The sequence below is a fragment of the Gopherus flavomarginatus genome, chromosome 8 (genome assembly GCF_025201925.1).
Source record: "Gopherus flavomarginatus isolate rGopFla2 chromosome 8, rGopFla2.mat.asm, whole genome shotgun sequence".
In the NCBI taxonomy this organism is placed as follows: domain Eukaryota; kingdom Metazoa; phylum Chordata; order Testudines; family Testudinidae; genus Gopherus; species Gopherus flavomarginatus.
Genome location: NC_066624.1, coordinates 95863165 through 95877877, shown reverse-complemented (window position 1 = coordinate 95877877; position 14713 = coordinate 95863165). Strand labels below are relative to the sequence as shown.

Genomic DNA, 14713 nt, shown 5'->3' with positions numbered 1-14713 from the left:
TCATCAGAGATCTACAACCCATCCTGGACAATGATCACACACTTTCACAGGCCTTGGGTGGCAGGCCAGTCCTCGCCCACAGACAACCTGCCAACCTGAAACATATTCTCACCAGTAACTGCACACCGCACCATAGTAACTCTAGCTCAGAAACCAATCCATGCAACTAACCTCAATGCCAACTCTGCCCACATATCTACACCAGCGACACCATCACAAGACCTAACCGGATCAGCCACACCATCACCGGTTCATTCACCTGCATGTCCACCAATGTAATATACTCCATCATATGCCAGCAACGCCCCTCTGCTATGTACATCGGCCAAACTGGACAGTCTCTATGGAAAAGGATAAATGGACACAAATCAGATATTAGGAATGGCAATATACAAAAACCTGTAGGAGAACACTTCAACCTCCCTGGCCACACTATAGCAGACCTTAAAGTGGCCATCCTGCAACAAAAAAACTTCAGGACCAGACTTCAAAGAGAAACTACTGAGCTTCAGTTCATCTGCAAATTTGACACCATCAGCTCAGGATTAAACAAAGACTGTGAATGGCTTGCCAACTACAAAACCAGTTTCTCCTCCCTTGGTTTTCACACCTCAACTGCTAGATCAAGGCCTCATCCTCCCTGATTGAACTAACCTCGTTATCTCTAGCTTGCTTGCATATATATACCTGCCCCTGGAAATTTCCACTATACGCATCCAACGAAGTGGGTATTCACCCACGAAAGCTCATGCTCCAAAACGTCTGTTAGTCTATAAGGTGCCACAGGATTCTTTGCTTCTTTTACAGATCCAGACTAACACGGCTACCCCTCTGATGCTTTTGTCTAAATAACTTTTAATAACTTTTTATTAGTGATGGAGAATTGTCACAAGATTTGGAGTTATGGTTTCAGTGAGGTTTGGAATTTGGGTTTAGTCATGAAGACTGAAACTTTGCTATCCTATCCAAATCCATTCAGACTTCAATAACTGGCTAGATATCTCTTGAAAACTGATTTTCCTGTCAGGGTTCTAGTATCTTGCATTTTAGTGAGCCAATGGTATGGATCAGGGTTGTGTGCCTCTGGATATTTTTCAGGAACAGTCTTTATAAAAATGTTTTTGGAGTTCCAACCCTCATCTAAGCCTAGAAGGAAAGAAATGCGTGGAAATAAAATCAGGTTTTGGAAAGGTTAAGTGATAATTTCACATCCTTCCATAAAGTTCAGTTTAAGGTTGGCTCTAGAAGTTGGCTCTAGAAGTGGGTAAGTGTTCATGGTGGCAAAAGTTTGTTTTTGTTATGTTTTTCTGAAATGATTAATTCATTCCCATTTTGTGCCCTTTGGTCTATTACAGTTCTGATCGTGCTCCTACTGAAATCATTATGACTTTCCCCATTTACTTCAAAGGGAGCAGAATCAGACCAATATTTTTATACTTGATTGAGATCCTATCACTGCAGTTTCCTGGATTTGAAATCACAGAATCTAAAGGGATAGGACTGGATCATGGGAATGGTCTCAAATTGTCTATTGAAATCATTTGTTTTAATCTATTTTGATCTATTTAGGCTCTTATACTGTGCTACATTATCTGAGTGCAATATTCCCATGGTTGGCTGGGCTCATCAGCATGTTGTAGGTGATGTTCAGTAGCTCTTAGCATCAGATCTAATTTTATTAAATAAAAGAAGGGAAAGGAAGCAGCATTTGTAACCAATTCAATGTATTATTTGCTGTTTGGGTGATGCTTTGCTGTGTCTCTTTTTCACGACACCCTGCCATTTGGTGACTACGTGGGAGATTTTACAAAACAGCAAGTATATTTTTTCTGTGTGAATTTGGGTCATTTTCAGGCAAGAAGTGGATATTTCAGATCTACACAGACTTGGTTTAATCTGCGTTTTGATCATCAGGCATTACTCATAAAAATGATAATTGTATACTCCATCTGTTTGGATGATGTTATTGATATACGAATGTACTGTGTATACCAAATGTTCTGTGACACGATTTATATCAACACACATGCTTCAGCATCTCTTGACAGCCCAGCAGACTTGCCTTTCATGGCCTTGGGTGGGGAAAGATCACAAACCACCTTTCACGATCTGCCTAGAGAAATGAAAGTATGTTTCTTGATATACCATAAATCATTTCTTTTAATCCCTAACTTAATATGCATGTTTAAAATATTTTTGAAAGATTTCATAACATACTCTTAACAAAAGTAAAAGAAAGAGACTGAATGTTGTTAGTGGGTGGTGTTGTTTTGGCACTGCCTGTTTTTAGAACAGAAACATTAGACCTTTGGATATTTATGTTTCCTACACAACCTCTTTCAGCTGTGAGAAAAAAAATCATTTCAGTTTCCACTGATAAACTTCCTAGGATGCACTTTCATTGCAAAGGTTCCTTTCAATGAAACATTAAGTTCAAAAATATTATTTTGTATTTCTTTAGTTCCCAAAGGACTTTACATACCATAGACAGAGATACATCCGCAGATCGCCTTTACCCAACATTGAAACATAGCCACCTCTTAGGTGGAAAGTCACAACTGCTTTAATGTACAGCAACACTGCACAATATTTAGGACAGAAGTGAAGAAAAATATGATATCCAGTTGAAAATGCAGCTGGAATTTAGGTAGACAGGAGTGTAATGATTCCAACTGGAATCTGAAGAGGACACCCAAGCTGACATGTCTACTCTTGCTAAAAGGGCAGTTGAATATTTTTAATTACCTCAAGTGGTCAGAGCCTCAGTTTTATGCCTTATCTGAAAAATGCCACCTCCAGCCATACAGTGTACTCTGTCACCATGCTAGGGAATCAGCTTGGTACTGAGCCACCTACTCACTCATCTTCCTCTGCTATCCTGTTTATTACTTTGAGATCTCCTATCTAGGTAATGACCAGCGCCAATGCTGCTCAACAGCAAAGCTGGCTCTACCACACACTAAGCAAGACAGACAGTTGGCTAAAGTAGTAAAATATAAGAGACAGCAAAATGTTTAGTGACTCCAGTCTGCAAGGGTGGATCTTTTCCGGTTTCCTGGGGAAGCAAAATGCCCAGAGCTGGCAAAGCTTATAGTATGGCTGCAGATTTAGAAAATTAATAAGAGAAAAACAAATCTCACACATCCAGATAGCAAAAAGAGACACAAATGGAAATGCCAGTCTCTGAATATTTCTAGAGTATTTAGTGTTGGTACAGTTTTGAGGGTTTCTTAGTGTCTTTACTTGGGGTGGATTACCACACTATCATTGAGGACCTTAGTTGCAATATATATATATATATATATATATATATATATATATATATATATATATATATATATATATATATATATATATATATATATATATATATATATATTTGTTCTGACAAGACAAGTACCCTAATAAATTGGGCCTTGGACTTGTCGAGTGTGTGCTCTAGATTCTCAGGTTACAGTTCTATAGGGGGCTGACAGGCTCCCGCAGGGGACTGAGAGCTCTCAACGTCTCGCTGGCCTTAAGAAAAACTCAGGAAACTCAATACCATGGGAGGAACAGACTTAAATATTCAGCATACACAAGGCAAAAAGATTAGTTTGAGGGTACTAGCATTGGCACAATTCACAGTACTCCTCCTGATGACAGATTCTAATAGGGTTATGAAGTTTAAGAGCCAGAAGACACTAGTCCTTACCTGTAAGGAATAGGAACTAGAATAATAGATCAATTTACTCAAAAGAAGTTTGTTAACTCTTGAACACCCTCCAGTTCTAAGAGATATTAATGATCAAAATATTATGTATTCAAATGAAAGTTCCTTCCAATACTCCAAGAACCTGTAATGCATACAGAGCCTAACTACCGCATTGTCTGTTTCCCCTTGAGCTGGCTATAGGCAGAACAACTTTCAGTTTCTACTCTATTACTTCCTCTGGTCTTTTTAAAAATATAATTCAGTTTTTTAATTTACAGCAAGATTGTGTCATTCTGTATTACCTATGAAGAAACAAAACAAAGATAAAATGTCAGAATAGTCCTATCAGTGGATTTTGTGAATGTGCTAAGAAAAATATCCTAAGAAAACTAAGAATTAAACTTGAACATTTTACATGAACGAAAATAGTATTCAAAAGCATTACACATTAGACAAATAATCAGCTGTATGTAAATCATTAAAATGTCTTCTCATAATACAAGAACAAGGGGTCACAAAATGAAATTAATAGGCAACAAGTTTAAAACAAACAAAAGGAAGTATCACAATGCACAGTCAGGCCTGGTCTACACTATGCGTTTAAACTGATTTTAGCAGCGTTAAATCGATTTAACGGAGCACCTGTCCACACTACGAGGCCCTTTATATCGATATAAAGGGCTCTTTAAATCGGTTTCTATACTCCTCCCAAATGAGAGGAGTAGCGCTAAAATCGGTATTACCATATCAGATTAGGGTTAGTGTGGCCGCAAATTGGCGGCATTGGCCTCCAGGCGGTATCCCACAGTGCACCACTGTGACCGCTCTGGACAGCAATCTGAACTCGGATGCAGTGGCCAGGTAAACAGGAAAAGCCCCACAAACTTTTGAATTACATTTCCTGTTTGCCCAGCTTGGAGCTCTGATCAGCACGGGTGGCGATGCAGTCCCAAATCCAAAAAGAGCTCCAGCATGGACCGTACGGGAGATACTGGATCTGATCGCTATATGGGGAGACAAATCTGTTCTATCAGAGCTCCGTTACAGAAGACGAAATGCTAAAGCGTTTGAAAAAAATCTCCAGGCTACACAGTGCTGCGTGACAAGCGTAATGGAAAGCCAAAGAATCAAATGGACACTCATGGAGGGAGGGAGGGGGTACTGAGGACTCCAGCTATCCCACAGTCCACAGCAGTCTCCAAAAACTATTTGCATTCTTGGCTGAGCTCCCAGTGCCTGTAGGTTCAAACACATTGTCTAGCATGGTTCAGGGTATAGCTCGTCAATTTACTCCCTCCCACCACCACGTGAAAGAAAAGGGAAAGAAATCATTTCTTGACTTTTTTCAATGTCACCCTATGTCTCCTGAATGCTGGTGGTAGACGCGATGCTTCAGCAGTGAAGAGCAGTATCCGCTTTTCTCCCCTCCCCAGTGGCAGATGGTACAATATGACTGCTATCCTTTGTCACCATCAGCCCGTGAGTGCTCCTGGCTGGCCTCAGGTGAGGCTGGCCGGGGGCGCCTGTGTAAAAATAGGAATGATTCCTGGTCATTCCCAGTAGATGGTACAGAACGGCTGGTAACCATCCTCATCATAGCAACTGGCGGCTGAGCTCCATCAGCCCCCTCCCTTTCCTGTGTAAAGAAAAGATTCTGTACTGCCTGGACTATCATAGCGGTGGGATGCTGGGCTCCTCTCCCCCGCACGGTTTAATGTCCTGCCTGGACTGTCATAGCAGCTGGAGGCTGCCTCCCCCTCATTTTATCTCACTAACAAGTCAGCGTTTCTTATTCCTGCATTCTTTATTACTTCATCACACAAATGGGGGGACACTGCAAGGGTAGCCCAGGAGGGTTGGGAGAGCAGGGAAGCAACAGGTGGGGTTGTTGCAGGGGCACCCCCTAGAATGGCATGCAGCTCATCATTTCTGCGGATCTGACATGAAGAGGCTGTACTCTCTGGTTCTCTGATACACTGGTTCTCTAGTACAATTGCCCCATATTCTAGGCAGGACTGACTCTATTTTTAGAAACCATAAAGGAGGGATTGACTCAGGGAGTCATTCCTAGTTTTGCCTTTGCGCCCCTGGCCGACCTCAGCCCATGATAGCAGCAGACAGTACAGAATGACAGATAACCTTCATCTTACTGCCAATTTACAATGGCAGCAGACAGTACAGAATGACTGATAACCATCTCTGCTATCATGCAAATGCAAATGAATGCTGCTGTGTAGTGCTGCAGTAACGCCTCTGTTAGCGGCATCCAGTACACATATGGTGACAGTAAAAAAAAGAGCTGAACGGGCTCCATGGTTGCCGTGCTATGCTGTCTGCCAGGGCAATCCAGGGAAAAAGGGTGCAAAATGATTGTCTGCCGTTGTTTTCCCGGAGGAAGGAATGAGTGACGACATTTACCCAGAACCACCCGCGACAATGATTTTTGCCCCATCAGGCACTGGGATCTCAACCCAGAATTCCAAGGGGTGGGGAAGACTGCGGGAACTATGGGATAGCTACAGAATAGCTACCCACAGTGCAACGCTCTGGAAATCGACGCTAGCCTCGGACCATGGATGCACACCACTGAATTGATGTGCTTAGTGTGGCCGCATGCACTCGACTTTATACAATCTGTTTTACAAAACTGGTTTATGTAAAATTGGACTAATCCCATAGTGTAGACGTACCCTTAGTCTGTAGAACTCTGCCTGAGGACATTGTGAAGACCAAAACTATAACAGGATTCAACAAAGAACTAGATAAATTCATGGAGTATAGGTCCAACAGTGACTATTAGCCAAGAATGGCCGGGATGGTGTCCCTAGCCTCTGTTTCCCAGGAGCTGGGAATGAGCAATGGGATGGATCACTTGATGATTACCTGTTCTGTTCATTCCCTCTGGGGCACCTGGCATTGGCCACTGTCGGAAGACTGGATACTAGGCTAGATGGACCTTTGGTCTGATCCAGTATGGCCATTCTTATGTTCTTATGCCACAGGTTGGAAAGTTCAATATCAGAACCAGTTTCCATATTACTTTGGGTTAGATTCAGCAACCATTACTCATGGGACTAGTGGGACTAGTCTCAGACTAAGGCAATACATAATACAGGGGTGGAACGATATGGCCCCTAAAATCCTCTGTCCATTCATTTAATTTGTATAGTCCCACCCTCCTGCAACCTAGTTAGTAAGGGAGGTAAAACTTATTACAATATTGTACCATCTGAACATTTCTACTGACTGTTAGAAGAAGAAGAAGAAGAAAATAAAAATCTTGTTTCTTTAAAAACAAACAAGCAAACAAAAAAACCTGCTTTGTGGGTTAAAGCTGCACAGCTCGTCTGAAATTGTATGTATGACTGAAGAACATCCAGGAGAGATTTCAAAATACACCTAATGCTGCAGACCCCTGTACCTGGGCAGTTCTTAATATTTATCAGAGCTAAGAGTCAGGAATATATTTGCAGGTACTAATAGCAGCTGGGTAGGAAGAAAAAATTACTCCTGACTTATGTTTCCTACTAAATTATACTATATCATAACTGTTATGTGACCTCTGTCCAGCTCCTAGTGTCTATAACACAAAAATACATTCACAACTGGTGCCCTTTTGGCAGATTTAACAGAGGGGCGAATAAGGGCATGGAGCCAAATTTATCTCTGATGTAACTACACTGAAATTAGGGTACTGTGACATCACCAAAGCAATGTGGGAAGGGATGTGCTGTCAACTGTTTGATCTGTGGGTATATGGAACACTTTGTTTTCTTGCTTTGTCAAACTGAGCATTAGAGGCCTGATCCAAAAAAGACTCTCTATCACGTTAATTATTATGTATCTATTGTTCGTTATTATTATTTATTGTTATATTTTACAATTTATTATTTTTATTTTTAATCATGGCCTGCAAATCTTTTGGGATAATCGACTACAAAACCTTTTGAGATTTGAAAATATAAGGAGATTTGACCATATAAAACTGCATTTAAGCTGTTGCATCTGTTAAAATGTATTAATTATTTCATTGGTTGGCTTTTGTTATATGGTAGTGAATTTGAGTAATCTCATGCTCTGAATTGTAATCATTGGTCAAGATGAATTCTCTAATCTCTTTTTGCCTCCTTTCTGTCAGCCCATCTAAGTCTGACAGGTGGTCGCTTCAAAGAGATTGATGATATTGGTGATAATGGGATGCATTGACTTGTGACTTCAATTTTGATCTTATCACTGAAAAAGTGCAAACAAATGGGAACCCAAGTTCTTATTTCAGGACTTTAGTGTCTCTCTTTCTTTTTTAGATTCATAATGGTGGTTAGTCTGAATTTCTCATAGCCCATTTTCTATAGCTCACTCACGTCTTTTAATGTCTGTCAGGTAGCACTGAAGTGGCTCATAGTTTATGATCCAGATCAATTATTTCTGATTAGAGATGTATGGACAGGAGATGTATTCAAGTTTGTAAAATATTTGGGCATGAATACTTTCCAGTCATTAAGACTTCAGAAATATCTGAGCCTCTGTACCTGAAATATTCAGGAAGAAATGTAACAGTTGCCTGAATCGATAATTGGGCAACATTGCATGGATAAATTAGACTGGATAATCATAATCAAGCCAAGAAAAGCAATAAGATTCAGGTGTTTTTCTCAAAATAGTACTAGTAATGGTCCAAATGCTAAATTACCCATCCATTTGACATAGTTGCAAATAATCTGGCTTCATCTAAGAGTCTGATTTCTTATTTGAAGTAAAAAAAAATAATGCAGAGAGCAGCACTGATGGTCAGAAAAGTGACTGTAAAAGTAGAACATTTTGTATAGTGCATATCTGCTCCATACAGGTCTTGTGAGTCATATTGACATAGTTTATTGACCAAAAAAAGTTTTTAATATTATCAACATTTGGAAACGCACAAGCTTTGGGTTTTTTTGTTAATGAGAAAATTGACCAGGAGAAAACAAGAAATTATCTGAATTTTTCCCAAAACTCAAATCTAGTGAAGCTCCAACTATTTTGGAGCTTTGAAAACAAAAAGTTTGGTTCATCTATTTTTTTATTTTTTGTACATCTTCATTCTTTTTGCCTTCACTTTGTTCCAGAAGCAAAGGTATTGAATTACTCTTGATATAACTGAAACTAGGAAAGCATTAACATCTATTGAAAAGTCTCTTATCAGTAAATTACCAACCTGATTTCCAGACAAAACAGGTTTGCAAAAATTCAGCTGACCTGCAAATAAACTTGATCCCTTTTGACATAAGAATGGCCATACTGGGCTAGACCATTGGTCCATCTGGTCCAGTAACCCGTCTTCTGACAATAACCATTGCCAGATGCTTCAAAGAGAATGAACACAGCAGAGCAATTATCAAACGATCCCTCCACTGTCATCCAGTCCCAGCTGCTAGAAGTTAAAAGTTTAGGGACACATGGAGCATGAGGTGGTATTCCTGACCATCTTGGCTAATAGCCATTCATGGACCTATCCTCGATGAATTTATCTAATTCTTTTTTCAACCCAGTTAACTTTTGGCCTTGATCACATCCCTTTTCAAAGTGTTCGATGGGTTGACTGTGAAGTACTTCCTTATGTTTGTTTTAAACCTGCTAATTATTAATTTCATTGAGTAACTTCTGGTTCTTGTGTTAAGGAGTAAATAACTCTTCCCTATTCATTTTCTCCACACCATTCATAAGTTTATAGACCTCTATCATATCCCCACTTAGTCATTTTATTTCTAAGATGAACTGTCCCAGTCTTTTTAATCTGCCTCTTATGGAAGCTGTTCCATGCCCCTAATCATTTTTTGTTGCCCTTCTTTGTACCTCTCACATATAACAAAACTTTTTTTTTTTGATGGAGAAGCCAGAACTGAACTCAGTATTCAAGCTATGGGCATACCATGTAGTAGCATTATGATATTTTCAGTCTTATTATGTATCCCTGCCTTAATAGTTGCTAACATTCTGTACATTAATGAAAACATTAAGCAGATGTTTTCAGAGAACTATCCACAATGACTCCAAGATCTTTCTTGAGTGGTAGCAGCTAATTTAGACTCTATCATTTGGTATGTATAGTTGGGATTATGTTTTCCTATGTAGATCACTTTGCACTTCTCAACATTAAATTTCATCTGCCATTTTGCCCAGTCACCCAGTTTTGTGAGATCCTGCAGAAACTCTTTGCAGCCAGCTTTGGATTTGCCTTAAGTAATTTATTACTGTATGAAAACTTTACTACCTCACCATTTAACCCTTTTCCAGATAATTTATGAATATGTTGAACAGCACCGATCCCAGGACATGTCTTTGGGGGACCCCACTGTTTACCCCTTTCCACAGTGAAAACTGACCAATTATTCCTATCCTTTGTTTCCTATGTTTTAACTAGTTACAGATCACTGAGAGGACCTTTCCTCATATCCCAGGTCTGGTTACTTTTATTAAGAGCCTTCAGTACAGGACCATGTAAAAGGCTTTCAGAAAGTTCAAATATGCCATATCAACTTGCAAGGATCATTCTTGTCCACTTGCTTGTTGACTCCTTCAAATAATTCTAATAGATTGGTGAGGCATGATTTCCCTTTACAAAAACCGTGTTGACTCTTACCTATCATGATCATGTATGGGTCTGGTAATTCTGTTCTCTACCAATTTACCTGGTACTGAAGTTAGGCTTACCAACCTGTAATTGCCAACATCACCTTTGGAGCCTTTTTAAAAAATTGGCATTACATTAATTATCTTCCAGTCATCTGGTACAGAGTCTGATTTAAGTGATAGGTAATATACCACAATTAGTAGTTCTTCAATTTAATATTTGAGTTCATTCAGAACCTTTGGATGAATATCATCCAGTTATGGAGAATTGATGCTGTTTAATTTATCAATTTGTTCCAAAACTTCTTCTACTGACACCTCAATCTAGGATAATTCCTTTGATATATTACCTAAAAAGAATGGCTCAGGTGCAAAGATTTCATTTAGCTTCTCTGCAACAGCCTTAACTTGAATGGAGCCGTGATTCCACCACGTATCTATGTTTTTGTACAGCACTGTCATGAGGAGTGCAGACATGAGTTCAATTGCCCCCACCTCAACAGGTGCTGCAAAGATGTATCCTTTTAGCAGGCCAGAACTCATCTCTTCGGCCAAGGCCTCTTGGTTGTTTCATCTCCTCTCCAGGTCTCAGGTGATTCAACAAAACAGCCTGCAGGCAGCAAATGAGCTTAAACTAAAGAAAGGAAAAGAAAAATCTGTCAGCAGTTCCCTCTAGAACATGGGCTGTTGTTACTTCAGAGGGCCCTGGGAGAATTACTGTCCACTTTAGATTTCACTGGGCTCCAGTGCAAGTCTCAGTCCCCACCTCTCCCTTTTAGCTCAGGTGATCTGCACCCTCTTTCTGCAGACTGTCACCTCTCCTGGAGCTGGAGAAGCTCAACAGTCTGTTTCCTTTCCAGGGTTACCCCACCTGAGTGGAGTTCCCTCCCTTTAACAACTCCTCCAGTCCTGGAATGATTTGCAGGTGAGGAGGGCAGTGCCACTCCTGCTCAAAGCAGCTACTTAACCCCTTCCATACCACTGTAGGGATTGTATACTCTATCACAAGCACTCCTTAATGGGGTTTCTGGACTGTACTGGAAACTGTGTATTAAATCATTCTGTTTTGATTTAAATAAACAGAGGTTGCTTTTGAAAGCTGAGATAAATAATACATATTTATTTGATAAACATATATACAGTGTAAAGAGAGCAAATTCATCTTCATAAATATATAATGCCTAAGACTGTGCCAGAATGATTGTTCATTTTAACTCACTACTTTCTGATGCAGTGCTAAAATGTTAGCCACTGAATTTCCAATAGTTGGGGATAAAAGAGAGGGAGGAGAAACTGTTGTGCCATCTAGAGAAAAATGGCACTGGTAATCAACATTATTTTTCAATTAATGTAAAAAAAAATCAAATTTAGATTAATACAACCCATTATGTGTTTTACAGGAAATATTGATGAAGCAGAACGAGAATGGAAAGCTGGATTCCATCGCTGGAACAATTACATGATGGACTGGAAAAATCAATTTAATGATTACACTAGCAAGAAGGAAAGCTGTGCAGGTCTCTAATTAATAGGTTTACCCTTTTGAGAATGTCCATATTACCATTGATCAAGGTAAACATACCAGTAACTATCTAACGTGTTTAGCAATAAAGCATATTATGTAAATTAAACAAAATGTCATGAATATAATATTGATTCCCCAGATCTTTTAGTTTATATTCTACCTTGTATCTCAATAAACAATATAAGGCACTCATACCCTTTTAAAGCTTCAGAGTATGTCAAATAGACTATAGAGATTAAAGTATGAAGATTAATGATGTACATGTTATCATAAACACTAGCAGCTTAAAGTCTCACTTCAAGGAAACATTGTTATCTATTACAAAAAGTGTAATTTTTAAAACAGAAATATCAGTATTTTATAATATCTGGAAAGCACAACTGATGTTGATCTTTAGTGGCAATGTCACAGCATTATGAACCTTGCTTCAGTTGTAATTTAGTTGACATAAACAGATGATAACTTTTCTGGACACAACAAATGCTAACCACTTGTTAAATCAAAAGGGTTTTTAAGAGAGTTATTAAACCTTGAATAATTGCTTCTTTAAGGCCCAGTTCCTGGGAATCACCACACAGTCCATGTATTCATACATTAATATTCCCTACTAGGAGCCAGGGTTAAAAAAAATCCTTCTCTTATGTTATAGAACCACTGTGGAGCCAATCTGTGTAGCACCTCTGCTGTCCGTGATCGCACTCATCAGGGAGCAAAGGCTCAAAGTAATGGATCCACAGCCAGGGCCAGCCTTTCTGTGATCATCTTTCTCTCTCTCTTTGCCCTGTGCAAGACTTCCCTGTGGAGCTGGGCTCTGGATAGGGGATGCAAATGCCCACTGAGAACTCTCACCCTTGAATAATTCTGTCCCTCTTCACCCAGTGGAACTAGCCCAGATTCATTGTAGTGTGGAGCTCCCTGCACATTGAAGGATGGATTCAGATTTACTCCTTAGTGACTATATTCAACATAATGTCAGTCGCATCAGTTTACCAAAGACCAGAAATATAACCTCACTTGTCCTGATTAGGGTAGAAAAATTACAATCTGTAGAACATGGGCCCTATCCTGTAGCGTTTAGTCATTATTCTGGCAAGTCTCTCTGAAGTCATTGGGAGCTGAAGGATATCAGTATTTTGCAGAAGTAGGCCCTTAGGTTTGTAGGACTGAGCCCCAGGTTTGGTTCATATAAAATCCTCCCTAATGTTTTCCACAAATTCTAACTGAATCTTTTTTGTGGATCCAAAACAGACGTGTATGACCATTTTCCCATTAATCTGTACTTCTTGGTTCTGGCTTGAATAGGAAGCAAAATGCCACAAAATACAATAAGATGCTATCCTTGGTCCATCTGGAAGGAGTATTATCAGAATTCTCCTGAGACAGCAGGCTTTGGTGAAATTCATAGTCCATTTTGGCAGACTGAAGAGATCTGGATAACACTAAGATGATGGAGAAGCAGATGAAAATAAAGATGCAAACTCCAAGAAAAAAGAATGACAGCTTCTTTTGCAACAAGCACTTAGCTGATAAAATATGTTCACCCTTTTGATCAGGATAGTGTTCCCAAACTTGGGACACTGCTTGTTTAGGGAAAGCCCCTGGCCGGCTGGGCAGGGTTTTTACCTGCTGCATCCTCAGGTCCGGTCGATGGTGGCTCCCACCAGCTGCTGTTCGCCGCTCCAGGCCAATGGGGGCTGCTGGAAGAGGCAGCCAGTATGTCCCTCAACCTGCGCCACTTCCAACAGCCCCCATTGGCCTGGAGAGGCGAACTGCGGTCAGTGGGAGCCATGATCGCCTGGACCTGTGGACGCAGCAGGTAAACAAACCGGCCCGGCCAGCCAGGGGCTTTCCCTAAACAAGTGGCATCCCAAGTTTGAGAAATACTTTATTAAGGGATACATTTCTTGTACAAATTCTTGGAAGTCAGTACTAGAAATTTTATCACAACTTATTGGAAGACTAGTTTCCTGGATTACAACCTGCACAATCAAAAGGCCATCAGTTTTTTGGACAGGCAATTACCATACATAAAGTAAGGAATGCAAATAGTTAACTACAATGTGTCTACACTAAAAAGTTAGGTCAACCCAGCTATTGCATTCAAGGTTTTAAAACATCCACTCAAGCGGTGTAATTAACCCAACCTAATCACTGATGTAGACAGTGCTAGGTCTACTGAAGAATTCTTCTGTCAACCTAACTATCACATCTTAGGAGGGTGGATTACCTACATCAGTGGATGAACTCTTCACATTAGCATAAAACAAGAATGGTCAGACCAATGGTCCATCTAGCCCAGTATCCTATCTTCCAGCAGTGGCTGGTTCCAGATTCTTCAGAAGGAGTGAGCAGAAGAAGGCAATTATCGATTGAGCCAATGCCTGTCGTCAAGTCCCAGCTTCTAGCAGGCAAAAGTTGGGGTTGCTTCCCTGACCATTTTAACTAATAGAATAGGTAATGAGTACATTGAAGAGCTACAGAGGTGCAGCTGTGGACAAGCCCTAGATTTTGCAAAAACTCTGTGTATCGTGTATCATGTTTATAGTATATGGCACTATATAAATAGCTATTGTTATTGATGATAATATTATAACATGCAGGACTGTGGTGATCTACAGAGTACTGAATGTTTAACACCTTCTGTCTGCCTATCCCCTGCTATTCAGACCATTGGAAAAATTTGCTGAAAGATTATGAGTCTCTGTGCATCACTCATCTGGTTCTTTTGGTTCAGAAGGCAGTCTTTTTTATTGACTTAATGGGTATGATTTCTCAAAAGCGCTCATTGTGGGCTTAACGCTGTCAAAAGTGTCAGTAGTGAATCTCAAAGGAAGCAAAGTTAGGTCAACCCTGCGTATTTCACACCAAATTCTTGGTGTCTTCCT

At 40.0% G+C, this 14713-nt stretch overlaps 1 protein-coding gene across 1 annotated transcript in view; it reads left to right on the top strand.

Moving 5' to 3' along the window:
- BCHE (butyrylcholinesterase) overlaps positions 1 to 13694 on the top strand; it is a 47766-nt gene extending 34072 nt beyond the window's left edge. Inside the window, exon 4 of the mRNA XM_050965947.1 lies at positions 11704 to 13694. Coding sequence (XP_050821904.1) covers positions 11704 to 11828 — 125 coding nt within the window. The 3' untranslated portion in view covers positions 11829 to 13694. The remainder of the gene's footprint in view (positions 1 to 11703) is intronic.
- Positions 13695 to 14713: the final 1019 nt, after the last annotated feature.